Source organism: Plutella xylostella, chromosome 15, assembly GCF_932276165.1.
Source record: "Plutella xylostella chromosome 15, ilPluXylo3.1, whole genome shotgun sequence".
NCBI classification, from domain to species: Eukaryota; Metazoa; Arthropoda; class Insecta; order Lepidoptera; family Plutellidae; genus Plutella; species Plutella xylostella.
In genome coordinates, this window is record NC_063995.1 from 8,601,357 (window position 1) to 8,624,429 (window position 23,073).

A 23,073-nucleotide genomic window follows, 5' to 3' on the forward strand; every position below is an offset into this window, starting at 1 on the left:
TACAGGGGGGGATAACGTTCGTCTGCCCGGTAGCTTGACACCGGGCGTCTCCCCCGCGCGCAGCTAGTGGCTTAAGTAGCGGTTTAGGACGAAGGCCGTTGATGCGAAAGAGTCACGGGGCACGTGAGTTTCTGACGTCAGTTGGACCAATATCTCCGGTGCTTGACTGGATATCAAGAAGTACGTGAGTAGCGCGTGTGTAGGCTCCATGGGTAGATATGTTATGCATAACAGGAGGTGAGCGCGCATTACAGCTCCGTTACCAGACTGGAGATCTGGCAAATGGCTTCTCCATTGTCCCTAGTGTGGATCCAAACACGAGTGCTCCGGATGGAGTACGGGAAGTGAGCGTGCCATCAACAGCTCCGGCACCTGTCAGGACATCAAGGAGGGGTCTCACCACCCTGAGGCGACTCTCCTTGTGAGTACTGTGGCTATACGCTGCAGCGGCTAGATAAGGGCTAGATCCACTGCTCCATGGATCCCTGATGTCAGACTGCCGTCTGACTGAAGGTATAGTGCCTATAGTTTATGACCAAGTCGTCGTTAATAAGTACAATAAGTTGTAGTTTAGAAAACGGGTAACGTGATAGTGTGCACGGTCTTTTGGGACAGTTCGTGCCTGATCGCTCTCGGATGTCTTTATCGTTCAGCTTTCAGACGTCCGAGAGCAATCTGACACGAACTGGCCCAAAACACCGTGCACACTATCAGTCGCGGCTGTCAGCCGCGTCCGTAAGCAGCGTCCGCTAGTGTGTCGGCACCTTAATCTTTGTAAACCTAGCATTAGAGCCACAGATCACTTAGGTCCACTTGCGCAGACCTGGGTTAGCGAATTAACTCGGAGATATTTGACATAAGGAGGGTTAGATTATTAATTTGTCTTGCATCGCTGAAATATGAGCGCTAACCTTGGGATAAACTCTTAAATATTTAACCCCCCAATATTGGAGGGTTAAGACGCTAACCCGGCTTACGTCAAAAGAAAAGGTTTTTATCAATATTCTTGTATTCGTTGGAAATGTTTGATTATGATGATTAACTCATCATTCTTAGGTATATTTTTCCACTATCTAGCAAAGTATGGTCCCACTTGTGAAATTAAGAGCACGATGGTGTGGTTACATACATATATGCTCACGACTATGACTGTAATGTAGTTACTCAGAGGTGACTCACCCACTTTTCGCTGTACATTTTTGTACTCACGTGATAGGTCGCGAGCCGTATCGCCGTTTTTGAAAGAGTACAATGCACTTTAGGGTACACATCTAGATCACGATGTTTTTTTCACCGTAAGAGTTATGGTATACATTTTTGGAGATATTGCGTAGAGTAGGTAGAAAATAATACTCAGAGTGGACAGAATAATAATAATTTACAGAAAATAAGCCTACTTATACGCGCGGTGCTAACTTAAATACTCGTGGCGTTGGGAATGCACGGGGACTCGTTCCTTTTCTGCGCTGTCGGAGGCTCTCCTCTCCGAGCTGCCGCGGTGACGGTGGTGGTCGCTGCTGCTGCTTGCTTGAGCTTGCTGAACTGTTATTTTCGGAACTCCCTCTTTGTTTCCAGAAACAGCTCTTTTCAGGGCTATCTTTGGTGTTATTTAAAGCACAACTTGCAACCGCGATGTGTTCAATAAAATCAATACTTGCTGTTGTTATTGGTTGAGTATTGCTTGCTGGTACGGTTAGATTGAAGAGAGCTGCTTATGATAAGGTTCTTGAACGTTTTGTGGTAAGTAGAATGTGTGGTAGTAAGTTGCCACACATTGTACTTAAATTCCTAAGAACTCATTGGTATGTCTGCGCTAGGATCCAAACACGCATCTTTTGTGTGAGAAGCGAGCGCTTACCCGACTGAGCTACCGCCGCTTCTTTTCAATTTTTTATAATTTTCGTAATGTATATCTACAAGGAAATCACAAATATGACACTTTGTATAACAAAATACAAATTACTGACAGATTGCGAAAATGGAAATAGAGAGGGATAGTTTTATCCAAAGACGTGAGGTGAGATAGAAGACAATGTTTTTTAGGGCAATAGAAACTTGGTCCCTTTCAGCCTGGAACGGGACATAGATTCACAGAGTGCAAAAAGAAATGTCAGGTTAGCTAACTCAGGGTTATTTTCCATTAGCGCAATCAAAAGTCCGGGTTAAAATTTTACAAAGTTAACCCTGAGTTAGTTACCTCTGAGTTTATATTTTTAACCCTGTGATCCACGCAAGTGGGCCTTAGGTACCGTTACCCGTTACCGACACTAGCACCTAGCACTAGTGTCAAGTGTGACTCATGTCATGTCAATGTCAATGTTCTGATTCTGCTGTAGGCTGTAGGTATTAAAATTTATATTGAAAATCTTATTAAACTCGTGAAAATTTTTTTTTAGAATCACAATTCCTTTACTCTGAATAATTTAGCGACAGGTTACCCAAGATTATTAAATTAGAACACATTATCTTCAATAGTAAGTACCTATTTCCATGTTGTAATGTCTCCGTTACTCCATGAAAACTATCGGCAAACAATAATATTCATTTAATTTTCAGAACACCATGACAGCAAATGTTGTTGCGATCCCTCCGTCTGTGTCCTGGGCCCAGAGCAGCGCCCGTGTCTATCTCACCTTCAACGTAGAGTGTGAAAAGCCAGATATTAACATCGAGAACAAGTGCATTTCTTTCAAAGGACACTGCGCCCCGGATCACAAGCTACATGCCGTGGAAATACCGCTATACGCCGAGATAAACGCTGAAAAGAGCAGTTTCGTCAATAAAGGAAGATATATAGAGGTGGTTTTAGCGAAGGAAAAAGTACAAGAGGCATTCTGGCCTGCTCTGACTAGTGACATGAAGAAACATCACTGGTTGAAGGTGGACTTTAACCGGTGGCAGGACGAGGAGGACAGCGGGGAGGAGCTGGATGACATCAATGACATGTTCTCAAGTAAACTTGGTGATTTCGGTGATGAGAAAGGAGACACTAGTTCAACTGAAGAGGATGACCTTTTAGACATAGAATAATAATGATATTCCATGTAACTGAATATCATTTAACATGGTGTGATTTTTTGTAATATTTTGCTAGATTGTTGTGGAGTGTTGTTAGTTATGTTTAGTTTGTTCCATGATAGGTACTATGTAATTTTAAGTTGTAGAGGATACCAAGTTCTCAATGATTTGTCTTATTGTGTTACTTAGTTGAATTATATTCTGACTTAGCTTATTTAATAGACTGTCTTAGTATTTATTTAGTTAAAATATCTTTTCAATACTAATTGCTATGGTAATTTACAATATTTGTAAAAAAATACTGATCACATGGCAGAACTCTCCAAATGGATTTGGAAATTAGTTAGCGGTGCCTTAATATTGTTGTAATATCTTAGATTGTATTGCATGTATGATGACAGTATAATGTGAGTTTACACTCTGATTCCATCTGTAACAGCTAAACTCCAATGATTATTTTTTACAACTGAACTCATGATGATGTTGTTAGAGTATTTTAATGGCATTATAGATTTCTTCATAAGCTAGAACCTCAATGTTAGTTGTTTTTATATTTTAAGCTCATTTACAAGTATTAAAAATACAAGTATTATTGCCAACTGCTATTTGTTTAAAAAACCGTTAAAAACTTTCAATTTTGAATTTAGGCCTAGTCATACAAGTTGTATTTATGTAATGTCACAGTTTTGCCTGATTCTTTTTAAGCTACTATAATGTCTAACTTAGCTATTTATTTTACTTTCATGTATGTTTCTTATCATAGTCAATGAATTTACTGAAATACAACTTCATGTATTTAAATCAGTATTTTAGCATTTTGATTGACCTTTAGTTTAAATCCCTATTATTGTCACCAATAGAGCAGATATAATTAATTATGTATTCCTATTGGGGCAAGGGAAGCATCACCCTGGGCTGCGTCACATAAAATAAAAACCGGCCAAGTGCGAGTCGGGCTCCGTAGCAGCAAATCAAAATTACAGTTAAATCAACCTATCTCAAAAACTATAAGAGATACTTTGATCAAACCAAAAATCGTTGAAAGAGTTAATTAGCATGCATCACCTCTATTTTTTTTAGAATTTTATACCCCGTAGTTATAAAAATAGAGGGGGGGGGACATACTTTTTACGACTTTGAGAGCTGATATCTCAAAAACCGTTCACTTTAAGAAAAATGTTTTTTAGAAAACTTTATATCATTTTAAAAGACCTTTCCATTGATACCCCACACGGGTATGTACATCGAAAAAAAAAATTCATCCCTCAGTTACATGTATGGGGGGCCCCACCCCCAATTCTTTTTTTTACTATTTAGTGTCATATTTTTGTAGCGGTTCATACAACACATATTCCCATCAAATTTCATCACTGTAGTACTTATAGTTTCCGAGTAAATCGGCTGTGACAGACGGACAGACGGACAGACGGACATGACGAAACTATAAGGGTTCCGTTTTTGCTATTTTGGCTACGGAACCCTAAAAATGCCTACAACACATTCAGCAGGAAACAAAAAAGTTGTAAATTGGTAGCCAGGATGAAGTTCAACGATCGGCAGCTTATTAGCCAAGCTAATGGTAAGTGAATGAAATTAATTCAGTTTCGTATCTAGCGGATTTGTAAGTACAGTCAGTTTCATTTGTACACTTGTGCCTTGTCAAACTAACAAACCGCCTTTATCCAAACACTGACGGAATTTTTAAATTTGACAAGAAAAGGCAGGTTTTTTTTGGGTAAATGGTAACGTAAAAAACGTCATGTTTTTTTTCTCTTTGGACTTTACTTAGCTAGAGTTATATAAATAAGGGGCTGTATCTGTATTAAAACAAGAGTATTGAAATTTTAACTTATAATTGTTTGAGGATGACCTCTATGGCATTCACAATGGTCTTCTTTCAGTATGAAATATTAAGCTATAATACAATGTTTATTATAAAATAAATAACACAGTTTTCATTCTGCCCTATCCTTAATTTCTTACATTTTATTCAACCTATGAATATAACATAAATAATAAAATGTGAATCAAATTATGAATGACTTCAAATATTTTTTAAGACCTTACGTAAAATGTACTTAGCTTAACGTTACGACAAGGTTACGACCTCACATGTCATCGTATAAACCTAACTTACATTTAAATGATATTAACATCGAATGTGGATATTAAACTAAGAACAAGAGTTGCGAGAAAAGCCCCACTGGCGGATTCAGATTGCAAACGAGTAATATGATGAGTGTTGTGGGGCATGCCTCGAGAGTCGGGAGTGTAAACAAACAATTAAAAAGCGAACCGTGCGGCCTTTAACCATATTTAGGTTACTTACCTACGGACATACCTACTTAATACCTAGTTACTATGAAAATTTCAAATCCATCAATCGAAAACCTTTCTACAACAACGCGCGCAGCGTTGCGGTTTTTGATTTATTATCCAAGAAAGTCCGTAACAGAAAGTCACCCAAAATATTGTCAGAAATCTATAAGATATACAATAATCATAATAATAATCTATACGATAGTAGGTACTACCGTAGTTACCCAACTAGGTAGATATCGTTAAATTAGCCGCAACGTTTCGTTTAGTCATTGAGTCTAATATACATATTTCATTTCAATGGATATCTAACAAGGTTTATTCTATCACTCCGCCATTATTAAGGAACGTGTTCTTAGCCACTTCAAACAGTTGTGAGGACATCTTCTCCCCAGTTTCTTTGACCATTTTGGTGAAGTGTCCTTCAGGGTTGGTGAGCAGTTTGTAGGGGTGGTCGAACTCGACGAGCCGGCCCGTGTCCATCACCATGACGCGGTCCGAGTCCATGATGGTGTTCAGTCGATGCGCCACGGTGAGCACTGTGCAGTCAGCAAACTTTCTCCTTATGGTTCTTTGGATAAATTCATCCGTTCTGAAATGCCACCCAGTTGATTAGAACATAGGTACTAAGGCTACATATAACTAGTTACAGCAGATAATACAGGTTTAGAATTTTTAAGGGGCTTTTTTATTCTTCTTAGAGTCGCGGTAACAAATACGACGACTCACTACAGCGTCTTGGTTTTATTATTGTAGGGACTTTTTCAAGACCTACCTACATAGGTACACCTACGGGGAATTTTTCATAGTTCAGCAGTTGCAGACCGTACAATTTACCTGCCTACACAATCCTAATAACTATGTAAGTGATAGAACATGAGTAGGTAAATCTTACTTAGGGTCGACGTTGGCGGTGGCCTCGTCCAGCACGAGGATGCGGTTGCCGCGCAGGATGGCGCGCGCCAGGCACACGAGCTGCCGCTGCCCGAGGGAGAAGTTGGAGCCGCCCTCCGAAACCTTGAAGTCTAGCGCCGGGATCGCGGCTTTCAGGTCCACCTGGAATTGGGGAGTTGGTTAGCAAATTATGGCATCAGGTTCAGAGCTTCTAAGATCTATTCTTAGTTCCTTTGCCCACCAGGATAAATTCCGGGTTAGATGAGATGGTTTATGTATCTTTCCGATGGGTAAGTGGGGTCACAGACCTTCTGGCTTTTCCTGAAGAAAGTGTCTTAGCATAACCGTCAGCTTCATTCCTTTGGGCGATATTTAAAAGTGTCTAATATGAAAGTAGTTTTAGGTACTTACAGCCTCGAGAGCTTGCCAGAGCTGCTCGTCTTCGTAGTCGTTGAAGGGGTCCAGGTTGTACCGGACCGTCGCCGAGAAAAGAACCGGCTCTTGCGGGATAATGGATACTTTTGATCGTAGCTCCTGTGAAAATAATGTAGGGTATGTAAATCATGCCTAATGCCTACAAGATTCACATGTAATACTCCTAAGCTTTTCAAGATTGCGTAAGCTCTTGACTTGAGCAGAGCCTTGGCCTGGTCTTAACTCCTTAAGTTTTCATATTGTTTTACCCACAGAATTATATTTAGGAATCGGGGTTTTTTATCGATAGATATTAAGGAAACTTCTTCCTACTTATTAAGAGATTGTGTAATAAATGAAAACTTACTTGAAGCGAGAGATAGCCGGTGTCGACGTCGTCAATGAGTATTTCTCCCTCCACGATGGAGAGACGGAACAGCGAGGAGATCAGCGACGACTTGCCGGCGCCCGTGCGGCCCACGATGCCCACCTGGCGGACAGATACTTATTACACACTTTATAAGTAATCCTTTAAGATCTAAATTTAATTAATAAGAGAAGGTGGGATTGGATCGCTAAGTAGAAAGTTTTGGATTCTCCAGCCACATAATAGCACATGCGAGAAGATAGACAGGGTCGATGTCGTCTGATACGGCCATCATCATCATCATCAGAAAGTGCTCCTTGGCAGAAGCCTATGTTCAGCAGTTGGCAGTAGATAATTATTGCCTGATGGTATATAGGTACTTAGTGAAGAAAATGTCATCATCATCATAGTCACCCATTCGACCAGTCTTTTTTTTCAACGTTTTTATTTGTCTCCTACTGAAGATTGTATCTACATTATTAGTTTTAGATTCTTTACCTTCCAACCATTCTCAATGATGATATTGAGGTTCTTGAGTACGGGAAGGTCCTCTGGAGTATATTTCATGTAGCAGTTGCGGAACTCAATGCGGCCCCGTGATGGCCATCCTTTTGGCGTCTCCCGAGCTGAAAATTTTATAACAGATTGAATACAAATCTAAGTTCACTAGGTACCTAGGTGTGATGATTTAACTATCAGCATTATGTACCTAACATCATTTAAAACATATTTTTTTAAAACATAATTTAACTTCGTAAGTATTTTTCCCAATATACCATATATAAGTAAGCATTAAAAAATCTATTTAAATCCCTGATAATATTTTGGGAGTAGGTACTAATTTAAGAATGGGGTTATACAGGCTGTAATTTTATCGCCACTAACGTTTTTCATTGCCGGTCGCTGTACCCGACATAGGTAGGTAATTAAGTATACTAAGTAACTTCAGGTACAATGAACATAGACATTGGCATTATATCCGCACTAACCTCCCTTCTCCCACTGCGGCTCCCGCTCTATATTCGTGTACTGCAGGATGCGCTCCACGCTGGTCATCTGTGAGATGACCTCGGCGGTCTGGCGCACGCCGAACTGCAGCATGCCCGTCAGGATCAGCGTCTGCGAGATCGCCAGCCCCACGTTGCCGGAGAATATCGTCTCTGTAAGGAGAAGGAGGTGTGGGGTTAGTTGAAGTAGGGTAAGTAGGTGTTGATAATGAAATGGTCTAAAAATGGCGGAATTAGGAGCTGGTGTAGGAAGTGTTGATATAATATGTATTATCTCAAATATGGTGAGAAAGCACGAGTCAGCCGTTTTCAATTTGTTTCTATCTCAAGCATCTCAAAATGTATGAATTAAACAATTTTGAGTGCAAACATAAGGTTAAGATATGGCTACTAACGAAGGATTACGACTTCATTGAGTCGTCTTTAAAACCAGTGTGCTAAGAATATAAAATATTTCATTGTATATTTTCAATACTCTATGCAGGTGCAGGCATCATTATACACACACACACACACACACACACACACTCACACACACACTCACATACACCACACACACACACACACACACACACACACACACACACCACACACACACATACACACACACACACTCACACACTCACACACGCACACACACACATTCATATAGTCTGTTTTTCTTTTTCTTTTTCTGTATGATTTACTTTTTAAATCTACGTTAAATTTAAATTTAAGTAACTTATTAAACTAGGTAATTTGTTTTAGCTACCTAAGTCACCAGTTAAGGGTTGAGCAATCACTACTTATCCTAAAACTACAGGGCTATGCCCTTTATTAGGGAGTAGGGTCTCATAATTGTTTTGTGTGCAATAACGTGTAGCTACTAAACTAAGTAACATAATTAGAAAACTGTATGTACACACTGATTTGAAAATAAATTTTATTTATATTTATTTATTTATTTATGTATTGTTGCTCGCGTTACTTTGTATTTGAATCTTCAAGTGGACAATTTATTAAATGATAAAATAATAATATATTGGCCAAGGTTTGAGAATGATTAATTCTCCTTCCCTATAAAAAATGCAGTTTTATGAATGTCTGACCTGAAGTTATTAATTAGAACTGATGGGGGCTATAAGCTCTGGGTATAAAATCACATCCTAATAATACACTCACGGGCAATGAAAAGGTTCCACTGAGAAAAGCACCAACTTACTTCAGGAATCAGGATACTACCAACTAAAAACGGCAATATTTTATTCCAATTTCAAATTAAATCTTTGAAAAAATTGGGGTCGTTTCGTGTTGGCATTTTGTGAGCGGAACTTTGTCATTGCCCGGGTGTGTATATTTTCGAAGAACTCACTGCTGTCAATGACGAGGAAGGCTACGATGACGATGGCCAGGTACAGCACGCAGATGAAGTCGAGCCAGAAGCCGAGCGTGACCCCGCTCGCCAGGTAGCTGCTCCACGTCGACGTGTGGATGTCCTGCACACAACACCCATTTAAAATATACTCTTCTGTTTAGCTACTTATATACTTAAAGCGGGGTTGTATTTATAGAAAAGGGTAGGGCAACAATGGTCGCAGTGGTGACCATTCGCTCGCAATTTCAATTGCAAAAAATCTCACTCTCCAGGTCCAGTCTTTTATAAACCTGACGATCTTGCCGGGAGGTAGACAACTGAATCCTGACAAAGCGAGATTTAAACACTGTCATGAAAAAAAAAACAGAAATTCACTGGTAAGCACGCAAGGTCCTAATTTTAATCAACAACCAACTTGCAAAATTTGACTTTTGTTGCAAGTTTGTATCTCGTTGTAAATAATAAAACAAGATGGCTTGCGAACCTGGAATCGATCGAACTCCTTGACGAGCCTCTGCTGGGCGCCGGCGGAGCGGATGGTGCTGATGCCGTTCAGCGTGGCCGACATGTGGGAGAACACGGGACTGCGAGCTGGGGAAAGAAACATGGTTATTTAAGTACATTAAACATAACTTCAAATTAAACGTAGCCCTAGGCCTTATAGACACATGGCAAACTAAGCTGTCTGGCGCGATACCTAACAATTGGGCTTCTTTAGGCTCTAAGAGTCAGCCATCCAATATTCCTTCATGTTACTAAGTGATAAAATTATGTCAGAAAGTATCATCAAAAAACAGCCTATACCCTATAATATGCCGCACTTAAAATATAACTAATAAGGTAACTAATAGACACTCACTGGTCCCCTCTAGCCGCTTGATCGACTGCGCAGACTTGAGGTAGATTTGCAGGATGGTGTAGAAGAGCAGCAAGATGATAGTAGTGGGCAGCAGAGTCCACACGAGCGCGGCGGCGTTCAGCGCCAGGATGCTGAACATCACCAGGTAGATCTGGATGCACTCCAGCAGGAAGCGAGGCAGCAGCTCATCCAGAGCACCCATGTCCTTGGAAAAGCGGTTCAGGATACGACCTGGAACATGTGGACAGGTTAGATTCTGGCACACTTTCTAAATTGTTTTGTGGACATATTCTATTTTTGTTCTGTAAACGAATTTTGAGCCTGATGTATATTATGTACATATTTACTATTTGATTGTACTGTCATCATCGTGCTGAAAGGATTAGCCAGTCATTAGTTCGTGAGTCGATAACTGATAGATACCCAAGATGCGCTGGACCTATAGTCAACAAGGTACAGTATATACGTCACACGGGGAGGCTACAAAGAACTTACAGCTATGAATAAGAATTCAGATCTCACCCGAAGAGTTGGTGTCAAAGAACCTCATGACGCCGCGCAGCATGGACGCGAACATGTCGTTGTGCAGGTTCCTGGACGCCTTCATGCACACCTTGAAGAACATGAAGGCTCGAGCCGTGATGAAGAAGATGCAGCACACGATGAGGGCTGAATACACGTAGAGGTACTGCGCCGTGTCCAGCGGACCGATGTACGCGTGGATGTTCAGGTCTGTAAGTGGAAGTTTGGGTTTTATTTAGGAAACTTGGGTTGGTCAACGTAAGAGTAGTGTGGAGTAAACATGGTGAGATATTTCCACAGCAGCGAGGCACGTAAGAGGCTATTGAAATAGATTAATAGATAAAAATAAAATCAGATGCTGCGTGAATGAACCGTAACAAAAGGTAGGTGCTATATTACATATCTCATCATATTTATATCAGGAAAACTACACCTAAACTCCATCATTAATCAAGTAATAGATATAGCTATCATATATCTAACGATCTACTGGACTAGTTTTATCAATAATTCTAAATAATTTATGATGCAGGAAGATGGAAGGAAGTTGGGATTGTTAGGTAGGTACTTCGTTAGTAATTGAATCTCAAATGTTATTAATTATGTATGTCTATGTTGCACTGCATAAGTTACATGAGGCAAAGTTATAGTTTTATGTAAATTATACTATTATACAGTACCTATACTAAGCATAAGCGGTACCTACTTAGGTACAACCAAGACGGATATTATTCTCGATATAAAAGGGAAATTATTAAGTAAGTATACCCTACTTGGGGGTGATCTATACATTCAACAAAGTATCGAGGGAATCCGGACGTCCAAATAAACGTTTTATGCGTTTTCCACCAATCACAGCACCGTTTATGGCGAAATAAAGTGTGGTAAAGTGGTGTCATACCGGCTTCTATCTCGATGCCGGAGAAGTAGCTGGTGAGCGAGAAGGTGGAGTTGCTCGGGGTGAGCAGCCGGTCCAGCTCCTTGGTGGTGCCGTTCCCGGACGCCTCCTTCAGGCGAGTCACTTCGTTTGTCCTGCCAAGTTTAAATATACTTAGAATGCATTATTTACTAGGTTTAACTACATACGTCGCGTCAGGGTAATAATTTACATTTCAGGACGAGGGATGCAAATATCGATTAAATTTGATGTTGAATGACTGATGGAGAAAAACTAATTTAAGCATATCATCGTTATCAATGCAATGCATCTATTGAAGTTTAAGATCGTATAAATACATTTAAGTTTACCCAATAATCTTAATCTTGCCACTAACCAGAACGTGACCCAATAGTCGCACAGCGTGGCCGACAGCTGACCAATCACGAGCAAGACCACCATGAAGGTGAGGCTGAGCGTGCGGCCGCCGGCGCGGAGGTAGGCGCCGTAGACCCGCCAGCCCATGGACCCCGACTCCCGCTCCTCTTCCTCCATCTCCTGGGCCACCTCGCCGCCCGCTGACTCCGTGAGCGAAGGACGACGGGTTGTCGATAGCTGGTGAGGGAAATGTTTAGAATGATTTCGCGGTATAGCCGCGTGCGGTCCTGTAGATTAGGATGACCATAAATTATGTGCTTGTATTTTGAGGACTGCATAGTGGTTTTAGGCCTCCAATGCAGAGTCAGTGTTTGTTTCAACGTGGCTTAATTAGTTGCCCCATCGCTTATTATGTGATAGAGGTGTGTTTAGCTAAATGAAAATTTTCAGATAAGTAATATTTTATATAATATATTTAAGTACTTTACTGAATCAACAATGTAAACTCACCCTAGCAGAAGTTCTTCGGGACATCGGAAGCGGTTTCTCGTCGACGACATCTTTATCATCCTGCGACGAGGTCAGCAGCTTTGCGAAATCTTTTCCTGATAATAAAAGTTCGTCGTACGTCCCTTTGACGTCAACGGCGCCCTAGAAAATGTATGTGAAGGTTAGTAATGCAACTAATTGCAAGAATGTAGCAAGCACTTTGTGGATTAAGGTCCACTTGCACCATCATTTTAAATCTAGATTTAGTGTTAAATTGATTTAAGCCATAAATTTATATCGACTCAAGTTTCTTAACTCGAGATTTGACACTAACCCCAAAAATCATAGAGCTTTTTGACACTTTACAATAGGTTTAAAATTAACGTTGTGATATACGAATTTAATCTTTTGGCCTAACGTAAAGAGTCGAATCTCGTGTGTTTCAATGAAAATTTAAATCTTGTTGTAAATTTAAAATACCTTCCATGAATTTGAGAGTAAATCTAGATTTAAAACGTTGGTGCATGTCGCCGTAAGTTTTTGTCATTTCCCGGTCGGCGGGCTCACACTCACATTGTTCATGACGACGATGAAGTCGGCGGCCTTGAGGTAGTGCAGCTGGTGCGTGACGAGGATGCGCGTGGTGTGGCGCAGGTAGCCGCTGAGGCACTCGTCGAACAGCTGCCGGCCCACGTGCGCGTCCACCGCCGACAGCGGGTCGTCCAGAAGGTAGATGTCCGCCTGGAAATGACCACACATTTACCTAATTAAAACTTGTAAAGAGCTGTGGCTGCTCAGTGGGAAGCGTCCGCTTCTCACGTCAGAGATGCGGGTCCGAATCCCGGCGCTGACGTGTACTAATAAGTTCTTTAGAATTTAACCATCGTTTAACGACGTTTTCATTTTACCATCGCTCTTATGTTGAAAGAAAACATCGTGAGGAAACCTACACATATGTAGATGTGTACCTACTTCCCCTAAAAAAGTGCATTATAGGTACTCATTCATATCACGTGAGTACAAATGTACAGCGAAAAGCGGGTGACGCTTGAGAGTCACCTCTGACTACCCCTTAGGGGATTACAGTATATTATTATTACATATATTATTATGTAACTATATGTACATCTTAGTTTGACCTAACACAGTAGATTTTTTGAGATTGATTGGGCAGCACATACCTGTCTGTAGACGGCGCGGGCGAGGTTGATGCGCGCGCGCTGCCCCCCCGAGAGGGAGGCGCCGCGCTCGCCCACCAGCGTCTGGTCTCCGTGGGGGAACTGCTGGAAGTCCTTCTGCAGTGCGCACACTCGGACCACCTAAATTAATAATTACAATGTCAGCAATATATTTTTCAGATTCCTTAAAGCTTCATTAAGGTTATTTAAATTAAAATATTACCTCCTTGTACTTCTTAGAATTGTACGGTAGTCCAAACAGTATGTTTTGTCGTACAGTGGCGACGAACAGCCACGGTTCCTGGCTGGCGTAGGACAGCGGCCCGCACAAGTTGATGCGTCCGCTCGTTGCTCGTAACTCGTTTAACAACAATTGCAGCACGGAGCTCTAAAAAAAGACGAAAGTTTTTACCGACGAGTTTAAAATGATTATGGACACGAAATGTTTGTGTTAAAGGTCGTCGGGTTACCTTGCCGGAGCCGACTGAGCCGATGATGGCGCAGAGCTTGCCCTTGGGCACGGCGATGTTGATGTTGTTGAGGGTGATGGGCCCGTCGTCGGTCCACTTGGCGGAGATGTTCTGGATGAGCACGCCCACGTCAGGGCTCATCGGGGGCAGGTTGGGCGCCTGGCTCATCAGAGTCTTCTCGTGGCTATCGAAACCTGTAAACCGAGGGTCAATTAATTATATTTATGACGTAATCATTGACCAGTAAAGACTTAAGTCATTATTTAGCCGGTTGTAGCTGGATGTAGAAGGTGACGACAGAGTCTTGTGGCGCATCATTATGAGTTAGAAGAAATCTATTTCCAGCATTAGATAGCCGGTTGACCATGACTCCCATATCTTAAAATTACAAACCAGGGTTGAAGATGCCCTCAGCGTCGATGGTCTTGAAGGTGTTGGGGCGCAGGTCCAGGTCCAGGGTCTTGGTCCGCGCGCGCTCCACGCTCAGCACCAGCTTGGCAATATCCACTCCAGCCACGCTGCGCAGGTCCTCCCTCTCATCTACAAAAAAAAAACTATTTTTAGACACTCACACTTAAGCTATGCTACCCTCATTATAAACACATAAAATCTAGAAGAACAGGAAACTACAAATTAATAATCAAGTCGATTAAAATTTCATTTCACCGAAGATAACGTAAATTACCACAGACATATACACACAGACGTGGTGTTAGTGCTTAGTGTTATTTATTAGAAATATCCGAAGCCATTATAATTTAGGATAGGTTAGTCAATTTGTACAACCAATTACATAATGTTACCGTCTTTAAACCAATCATTAGAACTAATTAAGTACTTATCGAAATTAAGTATATTAACGATCGCGAAGAAAGGTGAATACCTTTTTACAAACAAAATAAAGGACCACAAGACTGCACAAGGACTAGACTGGACAGCACATCTAAAGAAAACATTCGTACCAAGAAGTAGAAGAGATTCAATTCTCTTTACTGAAATATACGCTTCAGAACAATTATTGAGACTTTGAGGTATTAGGATAGCGCACGTCGCCTGAAGGGTGTTGAACATGGATGCCAGCGGGAACGCCTGTAGGTGAGACAACCTCTTATAAGTATCTTCCAAAGCATGTTAGTGCACCTGCATTGTACAATATCGGCGCATTATGCACTATACTCATATACATGCAGAGGTATATCACCTCTGCGATTACCTACTGATTATACGCTAACTGCCCGGTGCTGACGACCGTTCCAGTTACAAATTGTAATCATTTGTAAAATGATTGTATAACTGCGTAACACGTATTGACAAAAAGCAGCACATGACATTAATATTCAATGTTTGTATGCTTATGTCACCAGCACGCATATCTTGGCAATTGAGTAGACTTTGTTTGCTGTACCATCAAAGGTTGGGATCGAGACATAAGTACTTACTATCTACGACATAGTTATTTGTCTAAGAAATCGTAAAAGGTAAATATTGAAGGCAAATGTGCTAAAGGTTTATGAACTACTAACAGAAGGGAAACGTTATCAATTGCAGATATATAACCATTACTATTCATGCACAAAAATATTAACTAGAAGCTTCATACATCTAAAGATCATGCTGTAAGAAAATCATGCAGAGTTAGGCACACCGAGCCGAGTGTCAGTTGGGCTCGTCGAGAGTAAAAGTGTAAGTTTCCCGTGCACATGCGGCCTGCACCGGCCACGTACCCAGTAGCATGAACTCCTCCAGCCTCTGCACCGAGATCAGAGCCTCGGCTAAGAACGACACCGCATTCGACATAATAATCGAAAGGGTGCCCTGTAGCGTGTTGTAGAATTGTGCCAATGGGAAAACCTGTAAACGATATTAGCTCAGTTTCACACGCACATCACACATAGAACGGGAAAACAAACATAGAATGTAATGGAGCATTGAAAGAGACGTACGAAATTAATTTCTAGAAGAGGAAGTAAATCCCATTTCAGATCAGATTTCAATGCTCAACTCATTAGTGACAAATCTCAAAGTCTCCACTTACGATGTCAGCGGTGACCTGGAAGCCGAGCAGCGAGTAGGAGAGCAGCGTGATGTAGAGCGTGAGGCGCTCCGTGAACACCATGAAGCTGAGGTAGACTCCTCGCAGGTAGGAAGCCGACGTGATGCACTTGATCTCGTTGCGACGGGCCAGCGCCACCACCTGCTCGAAGGGCTTCTCCCAGGCGTACATTTTTATCACCTGTAAGCAGAGAAACAAAGGAATAGGACTATGGTATAGGCATAATGGATGTACCCCGCATTTCATGAGAAAATCGTCCAGTCGTTGTCCCGTGAAAGAGGAACAAACATTCATTCATCGATACTTACAAACTTTCATGTTTGTAATATTAGTAGGACAAGGAAGAGTTTCTAACTATTCAGAACATTCTTAAAAGCAGCGAAGTAAAATGTTTTCTGGTTTTTGTAAACATCCACTTTTTGCCGACTAATTTAAGACCTTTGTTGACTGTATAAAGAAGAACAAAGGCAAATAGACTTTGCATATTTGCTATGCGAAGTTTTTTTTACATTACCTGCATGCCGCAAATGATTTCGTCCATGATCCTGACACGCTCATCGGTTTTGTATGCAGTCTTCATTCGGAGTATGGCGGCGAGTTTGCTCATGTATGCTGTAAATATTATAAAAACGTAATGCATTACGTGCCTTGAAAACTGAATGTACCTACGTAATGTGTAATGTTAAAGTTTTGATACAATTCAATGGCATGCATTGTTCGGAAAACCGCGATTATGAAATTCAAACTGTATTCGTCAATAGTTGCTGTAACTCGTCCAACTGTATTGGTCTGTTTAATAGTTGGTATAGCCGGAGTTGAACATACACTGGACTGGGATGGTCTGCAGCACGATGCCGATGACGCCGACGATGGCCGCGTAGCCGATGCGGATGTAGATGAGGTAGCAGATGAGCACCACCTGCAGCGGCAGCAGCCAGATGAAGTGCGTGTAGATGAAGGCGTAGTCGAACCGGTTCACGTCGTTAGACAGCAGGTTCACCACCTGCCCCGCCGTGGTCTGCGCCAGCGCGCCTGAACTCATGCGCATCACCTGTAGAGACACAACAAACGATATCACATGTTTACAAACAACAGACAAGACGGATCGTGAGACAATCAGATACTTAATGACAGAGATCGTGATAATTAGCCGTCATGGGTTATTAATTCTTAGCGCCTTAAATCAGCACGATGAGGCTAATCTATGCTAAGGCGGTCGATCAGCGGTCGGTGCAATAAATTTTTATGCGACCAGTTTTTTTACGTCTTTGTTATACGTAGTAATAAATTACTACGATTTTGATGCAGTTTATGATTGTGATGAAGTTTATAATAATATTAACCTTTCTGTAGATGAGCGAGCACGCAGCGATGCGCACTTTCATGCCGAACTTCTGCGTTGAGTAGGTGCCGTGGTGGTTGAGGAAGGCGATGAACAGTGACATGAAGATGACGGCGCTGGCGCAGTACACGGCCTGCTCGTACGTCATGTCGGAGCCCGGCTCCCAGTAGCTCAGCAGCATGCTCAGCGCCACCGGCTGGAAGGGCCTGCAAACATTCGAATGCGTTCAAATTACTGCTAGGTACAGGTAGATCAATTCGAATGCATTAACGTCACTGCTAGACACAGACAAATTTCATAATAATAATATGTGGGGACAGCTCACACATGGCCATCCGAACCAAGGTATAGTATGTTAAAGCTACATTATGTAGTAAAGCTTACTATAGTATAAATGATTATACGACAAAAACGCGTGGTCTTGTTCACCTCAGCTAAGGCTATTGAAAAAATGAAATGGATATAGGTACTTAAGTAAAATTGTAGGTACTAGATATAAGTAAAAATTGTAATAGATTATAAGGAAAAAGTTGAAAAGATGCTCGAGGAGTTTCTTTCGCCATTTCTTTCCTTCTCAATGACGGGGCCTTTGTGAAATGGTGGTAGATGACTATCGACAAATAATTGTAAAATTTTACGTCGATTAAACCATTTGAATTTGAATTTGAATTTGTAGGCAGAACCTGTAATATGGGTATCGGTAAGCTGATATATCTACACAGATACAAATATCTGTCTAAATTTCTACTCCGGTCGGGGATCGAACCCGGCGGGACCTTCGGCATAACAGTCAGTGACACTAACCATTATTCGGTCATCTCACCTATAACTCACAGTTTACATAATATTGTGGGAAAATTCCATTACAATATTTTTCTACGTAGTTTTTCGCGAAAAACAACAATAACACAATTTACGGACAACTCCAAATATCATCTACCTGACCAATTGACCATCTTTAAACGGCTAAATATGGCGATTGCGTGACCGTGCAGAGTTAGCGAATCTAGCGGATTGACAAATAAAGTGCTCACTTGAGGAGGAGCGCCTGTATGAGGAACATGAACCCGGAAGGCGCGTAGCTCATCCAGAAGGCCTTGGTCATGGCCCGCAGCAGGGACGGCTTCCTGCCCTGCCGACTCGCTAAAGCTATTTCTTCCAACCATTTTCTGTAACAAAACGTAAACAAATTAGTTGGAACAAATAAATAAATCAAAGTTATAAATAAACAGTTTAAAAGGTACTAGCTTTTAACAAGAGTATGTGATCGTTTTATCTGCTAATGTGTTGAATCTATATGGGGATTGGATTGCTTCGACGCAACGGCAGTGTTTGGAAAATATGTCGATTCGCACGGATGTGCGAACTCATTCCGGTGCAGGGACCAGACACGGTCGATAGGACACCAAACAACACACAGTTAACTATCATGTTCATTCAACTTATAAACTGATTCGACTTAACTCAGAGAAATCCGTTTACATGTGAGGTTGATATTCAATTCTGTAGGACCAGCAACACCGATACAGTAATATTAGGTATAGCTGCTGTTCCTACATATTTGAGTATTAACCTCATTCACTATGCTAGCATAGTTTCTGTAGGATAAGGACAAATAGTAAGTTAGTAAGAAGAACTTATATTTTACTTCTTCAGATTTTTTTCAAGTACGATAATTAGCAGGTTGAAAGCGGAAATGTAGTACCGCAAAGCATAGTTACAAGTCAAGATTAATACTATAATTAGTCATTTAAGCTCGTAAATAAGGTACGGTGAAGTTCATCAGGTATTGATGTCACGAGCAGTCACGACATGGCGTCCTCGCCAGTTTTTGTCATTTTCGATGTGTCGGTAGCACTGGCAGCTCAATATGTGTGAAATACAAACTTTAATGAATACTATGAATAGTTAATTCATAACCGTCATTTGTTTTTTTTTTGTCGAGTTAAGTTATAAACATATTAAAATGCTAATGGATGCTGCGTTCATTGATGAAGTCAATGTCTGTGGAGTGACGAAGAGTTTTACTTGAAAATACATATTTATTTATCCTATATGGTGTTTGAGGAAGAAGTGACAGGCTTTAGATGTAAATCATATTAGAAATTTTAATTCCTATAATAAAACTAATGACCTGCGGTTTTAATAAAAGTTTTTAATTTTATTACTGTGATTTAATTTTGTAGTACGAGATTTGATCTTACGTGCCTGCACCTATTTCTTTTATGTACAAAATATTTGTACACATTTAGGTCTATTGTTTAATAAATTTCAGTGTAAGTATATCTAGAATTACCGCGATTATCTTACGTATCGATGACGTTCATAGCCAAAACTTATAAACAGGTAAAAGTATCTTTATTAAACACTTATAAATGTTTTGCATATTTTTCCAGATGTTGTAATGTGGTGAGGCAAGGAGGCGCGGGTCGCGCGGTCACCTGCGGGGTCACTACAGCTTACGAAAAACTAAACAACGAGAGTTCGTACGTTTAATACAAAGAAACAAAGACGGTTAATGCAGCAGCGCCCCTAAACTTAGTTTTTCCGAGCGCTGTTCTAACCACGTATCGATCTCGTTGTATTTTATAGATTTTATTGATTGCATGATAGCTCTCGATCGTTCGTTAGTCAGCATTAGTGACCCCCGTGAAGGCCGTCCTGGCACCGCTTGCAAGGCGAGCCGAATAAATATTTTGTACAATAACACTTCAATAACATAAATAGATTTCATAACGAAGATGATACTAGGCACTTGGAAAAACCGAAAAACTAGTTAGACACTTGGGTTAGTCGCCTTAAAAACAGGGGAATAATTTATCAGTGGCTGAGCATCAGTCCGCGCCCAATTATCCCGCTTTGTTAGTAATGCTAGTGCGCCGAAAGCATAGGTATTCCTATAGATAACTTAAAAAAATAAGTTAACATTTTAAGCACACTATTGTATGTACCAATTCGTATTTGTAGATAGATTTAAAACAATTTATGCAAAAATGCTAAAATACCTTCTACAAGTGAAAGCTATTGAGACCTGAGGATAAACTTTATAACCGGTATAGGTACTGTGAATACCTTGTAGTTGTACCTATCTATATTATTAGCGTAAATTCCTAAGTAGGTACTTATTGAATAAAATTGCCGGCATATCTACTTTAGGTTTCACACCTGAGAACACAAGTTATGCAGAACTTGAATACCTTTCTTTATAATGCAGCGCTGTTATTGGCTGATTTGTCGTTGTGTAAAACTTAAGCTCTTGATTAAGTAGACTTATGCGAGTGGGAAACTTGGCATTTACATTAATATTGTGATAGATAGGTAAATATAAATACTTACCTAATTATCTGTATGGATTTAGACAACAGGCGCTCTACTCGTCAATAACAGATAGGCTACTAAAAGCTTAGAAAAGCTTTAAATGCGTAGCAAAGCTCCCGCACGTGCCACACAGTAACTTTATGCAATTCTGTTTTTCTGATTACGAAAATTCCCTTCTTACTTATAAGTTGTAAGTAATATCTACTGATTTACGATTACAAGTTATTGGAATATTATCGTAAGTGCCTTCTTGTTAGTTATTGATTCATAACCTATAATTTTATTTCAAACCGTAAAATAGCACAAAAATAAATTGCAGCTGAACTTTTATATCATTTGCTTGTACATATAATTCAAAATAGATTTCTGAAGATAAATACGTTAATACTTTGTACAGCTTTGTTCAGAAAAAATAAATTTTTCCGGATGAATTGTATAATGAAATAAGGCAGTATAATTATAAACGGAACCTATTAATTTGCTCCTAAGATAATATCAGGTACAAATTTCATAATAGGTTTATTTCCTTTGTTAGTGCCACTGTCGACTCGGCTCTTCAGCAACTCTTACACAATCGATAGCTAGTTGTAGGAGCAACTATTACTATATTTTCATCATCCAAGTTTCTTTATCATAATTATTATTCTTAAAATGATTGTGGTTTCGTTAAAAATAAATTACATAGGTTCATCAAATCAGTAACAGAACGGAAGCCAAGACTGCCTTAAACAGCTAAATAGCGATAACCGATTAAGTACCTGTAGTATAGACTGCATTGTAAACAACTTCTACACTGAGGTTTTTTAACAAGAATCTAGAATGTGGGTATGCTTTTGTTTCATTGGGTAAGTATGCAAATGACACCGGTGGTAAGGTAGGTTATAAATAAATCGTTAATCTCAGTCAGTACAACATAAAAGAGCCTAGAGATCTAGACAATACGTAAATACCTTGGATTTAATTAAGATTGAACGGATTATATTCTCTACCATCATTAAACAAGGAATCAAGGTTTTTGGTTTTTATTTATGATTTTGAACGAGGATCGGCTTATAAATTGTGTGAACGGTACTCGGCAACGAGATGCGCCGGAGATACTGGCCGGCCCACTGCGTATTCCCAATTATACTTTCAAGTCATAAATAAGAAAGGTCGGGGAACTTAGGAATGAGAAAAATATAAAAAGAGGTCTGTAAATAATTGCAACCTTTTATAATGTACGTCTGTACTTCCTCATTGCTTTGTATCTTTTGCATACCGCAGTTCACATCGCGCGGAGTGCAAACAGGTTGGCCACATATAGCGGCGCGGCGGGACACAGCGACCTATACTATGGCTATTCCTGTATAAATTGCATCCGTTTTACTGCATTTATCATAAAAGTTGAATGTTTTCATAATACGTTTTTTACGACCATGTTATAAATACTTTGAGATTATGATCGTTGTAATGTGTATGTCACTATGAATCACGGTAAACCTTAATGCACTTCCCAATTAGTGCTGACCAATTAATATGTATTCGATAAGACCGTGGACACTTCGTGTACCGCAAGCCCGGTTTTTTCATCTAACGATAAGCATACTTAATGATAGTTAACAAGCATAGACTTCCCTAACTAGAGGCTATGAAGTTAAAGAAAGCAATAGGCAATTGAGGGACTATTTGGGATGGGATGCGCCAGCAGCGTGTTTGATAGGAGGCGAGGCTGGTGCTCACGTGACTGCGTGACGCAGCGCGAGTGAGTGTTTAGCGAACGAGTGTGAGTTGCACAATCACTATAGTTATGTGCGGTGGAGGATTCGTAGCTAGTTTGGTCCTTGCGATGTTCTTAGCTCGGATATTGCAGAAGATATATTGTTAAACTGCTGGTGTTTGGTACATCACTGAGCACTTAGTGCATACTGTAGGCTCTATTGTATCTGACGCTGCGATCTACCGCCTACCATCATCTGTTTTGCGAGCTGCTCTCACACAAGTCAAGGGCCATTGACTGATCAAAAAAGCAAATGAAAAAACTTAAATCCCGATAACTGTAAAAGGTCCCCGCAGACACAGATCTTATTTCCTCAACATCATTAACTAAACAGGTCGTCTGTATATTTGCATATTTAAGCATAATGGTAAAGGTAAACTGGATCGGCTGAGCCCTAAGTACAAATGAACAGTTACTCAATCCGCGGCGCGGGCCGGGTCGCGCTCGGTACTGTCGTT

The 23,073-nt window shown here is 40.5% G+C and overlaps 2 protein-coding genes across 4 annotated transcripts in view; one reads left to right on the forward strand and one right to left on the reverse strand.

Annotated features, from left to right (window-relative positions):
• Positions 1-2,295: 2,295 nt before the first annotated feature.
• LOC105386994 (uncharacterized protein CG16817) lies at positions 2,296-3,825 on the forward strand. Of its 2 annotated transcripts, none has more exons than XM_011557654.3 (2): positions 2,296-2,474; positions 2,557-3,825. In XM_011557654.3, the coding sequence occupies exon 2, from the start codon at positions 2,563-2,565 to the stop codon at positions 3,028-3,030; it is 468 nt and encodes a 155-aa protein (XP_011555956.3). In that variant the 5' UTR covers positions 2,296-2,474; positions 2,557-2,562; the 3' UTR covers positions 3,031-3,825. The 2 variants fall into 2 exon arrangements, with proteins under 2 accessions (XP_011555956.3, XP_011555957.3); XM_011557655.3 differs by having other exon boundaries at positions 2,325-2,343.
• Positions 3,826-4,854: 1,029 nt separating this feature from the next.
• LOC105386990 (ATP-binding cassette sub-family C member 4) overlaps positions 4,855-23,073 on the reverse strand; it is a 30,789-nt gene continuing 12,570 nt past the window's right edge. Inside the window, exons 2-25 of one of the 2 annotated variants that reach the window (XM_038108183.2) lie at positions 18,576-18,710; positions 17,543-17,747; positions 17,025-17,250; positions 16,714-16,811; positions 16,182-16,379; positions 15,109-15,235; positions 14,540-14,686; positions 14,147-14,340; positions 13,900-14,064; positions 13,680-13,817; positions 13,072-13,239; positions 12,520-12,660; positions 12,029-12,246; positions 11,656-11,786; positions 10,755-10,964; positions 10,233-10,463; positions 9,858-9,964; positions 9,371-9,494; positions 8,002-8,172; positions 7,511-7,638; positions 7,013-7,135; positions 6,643-6,765; positions 6,233-6,393; positions 4,855-5,929 (exon numbers count right to left, since the gene is read on the reverse strand). In XM_038108183.2, coding sequence (XP_037964111.2) covers positions 5,656-5,929; positions 6,233-6,393; positions 6,643-6,765; positions 7,013-7,135; positions 7,511-7,638; positions 8,002-8,172; positions 9,371-9,494; positions 9,858-9,964; positions 10,233-10,463; positions 10,755-10,964; positions 11,656-11,786; positions 12,029-12,246; positions 12,520-12,660; positions 13,072-13,239; positions 13,680-13,817; positions 13,900-14,064; positions 14,147-14,340; positions 14,540-14,686; positions 15,109-15,235; positions 16,182-16,379; positions 16,714-16,811; positions 17,025-17,250; positions 17,543-17,747; positions 18,576-18,710 — 3,943 coding nt within the window. In that variant the 3' untranslated portion in view covers positions 4,855-5,655. Of the gene's footprint in view, positions 5,930-6,232; positions 6,394-6,642; positions 6,766-7,012; positions 7,136-7,510; positions 7,639-8,001; positions 8,173-9,370; positions 9,495-9,857; positions 9,965-10,232; positions 10,464-10,754; positions 10,965-11,655; positions 11,787-12,028; positions 12,247-12,519; positions 12,661-13,071; positions 13,240-13,679; positions 13,818-13,899; positions 14,065-14,146; positions 14,341-14,539; positions 14,687-15,108; positions 15,236-15,870; positions 15,998-16,181; positions 16,380-16,713; positions 16,812-17,024; positions 17,251-17,542; positions 17,748-18,575; positions 18,711-23,073 lie in introns of both variants that reach the window. The other variant, XM_038108182.2, reaches the window with a different exon arrangement.

Excerpts from the sequence above, each read along its gene's own strand:
- LOC105386994 (XM_011557654.3), top strand. The coding sequence starts at position 2,563 with ATGACAGCAAATGTTGTTGCGATCCCTCCGTCTGTGTCCTGGGCCCAG.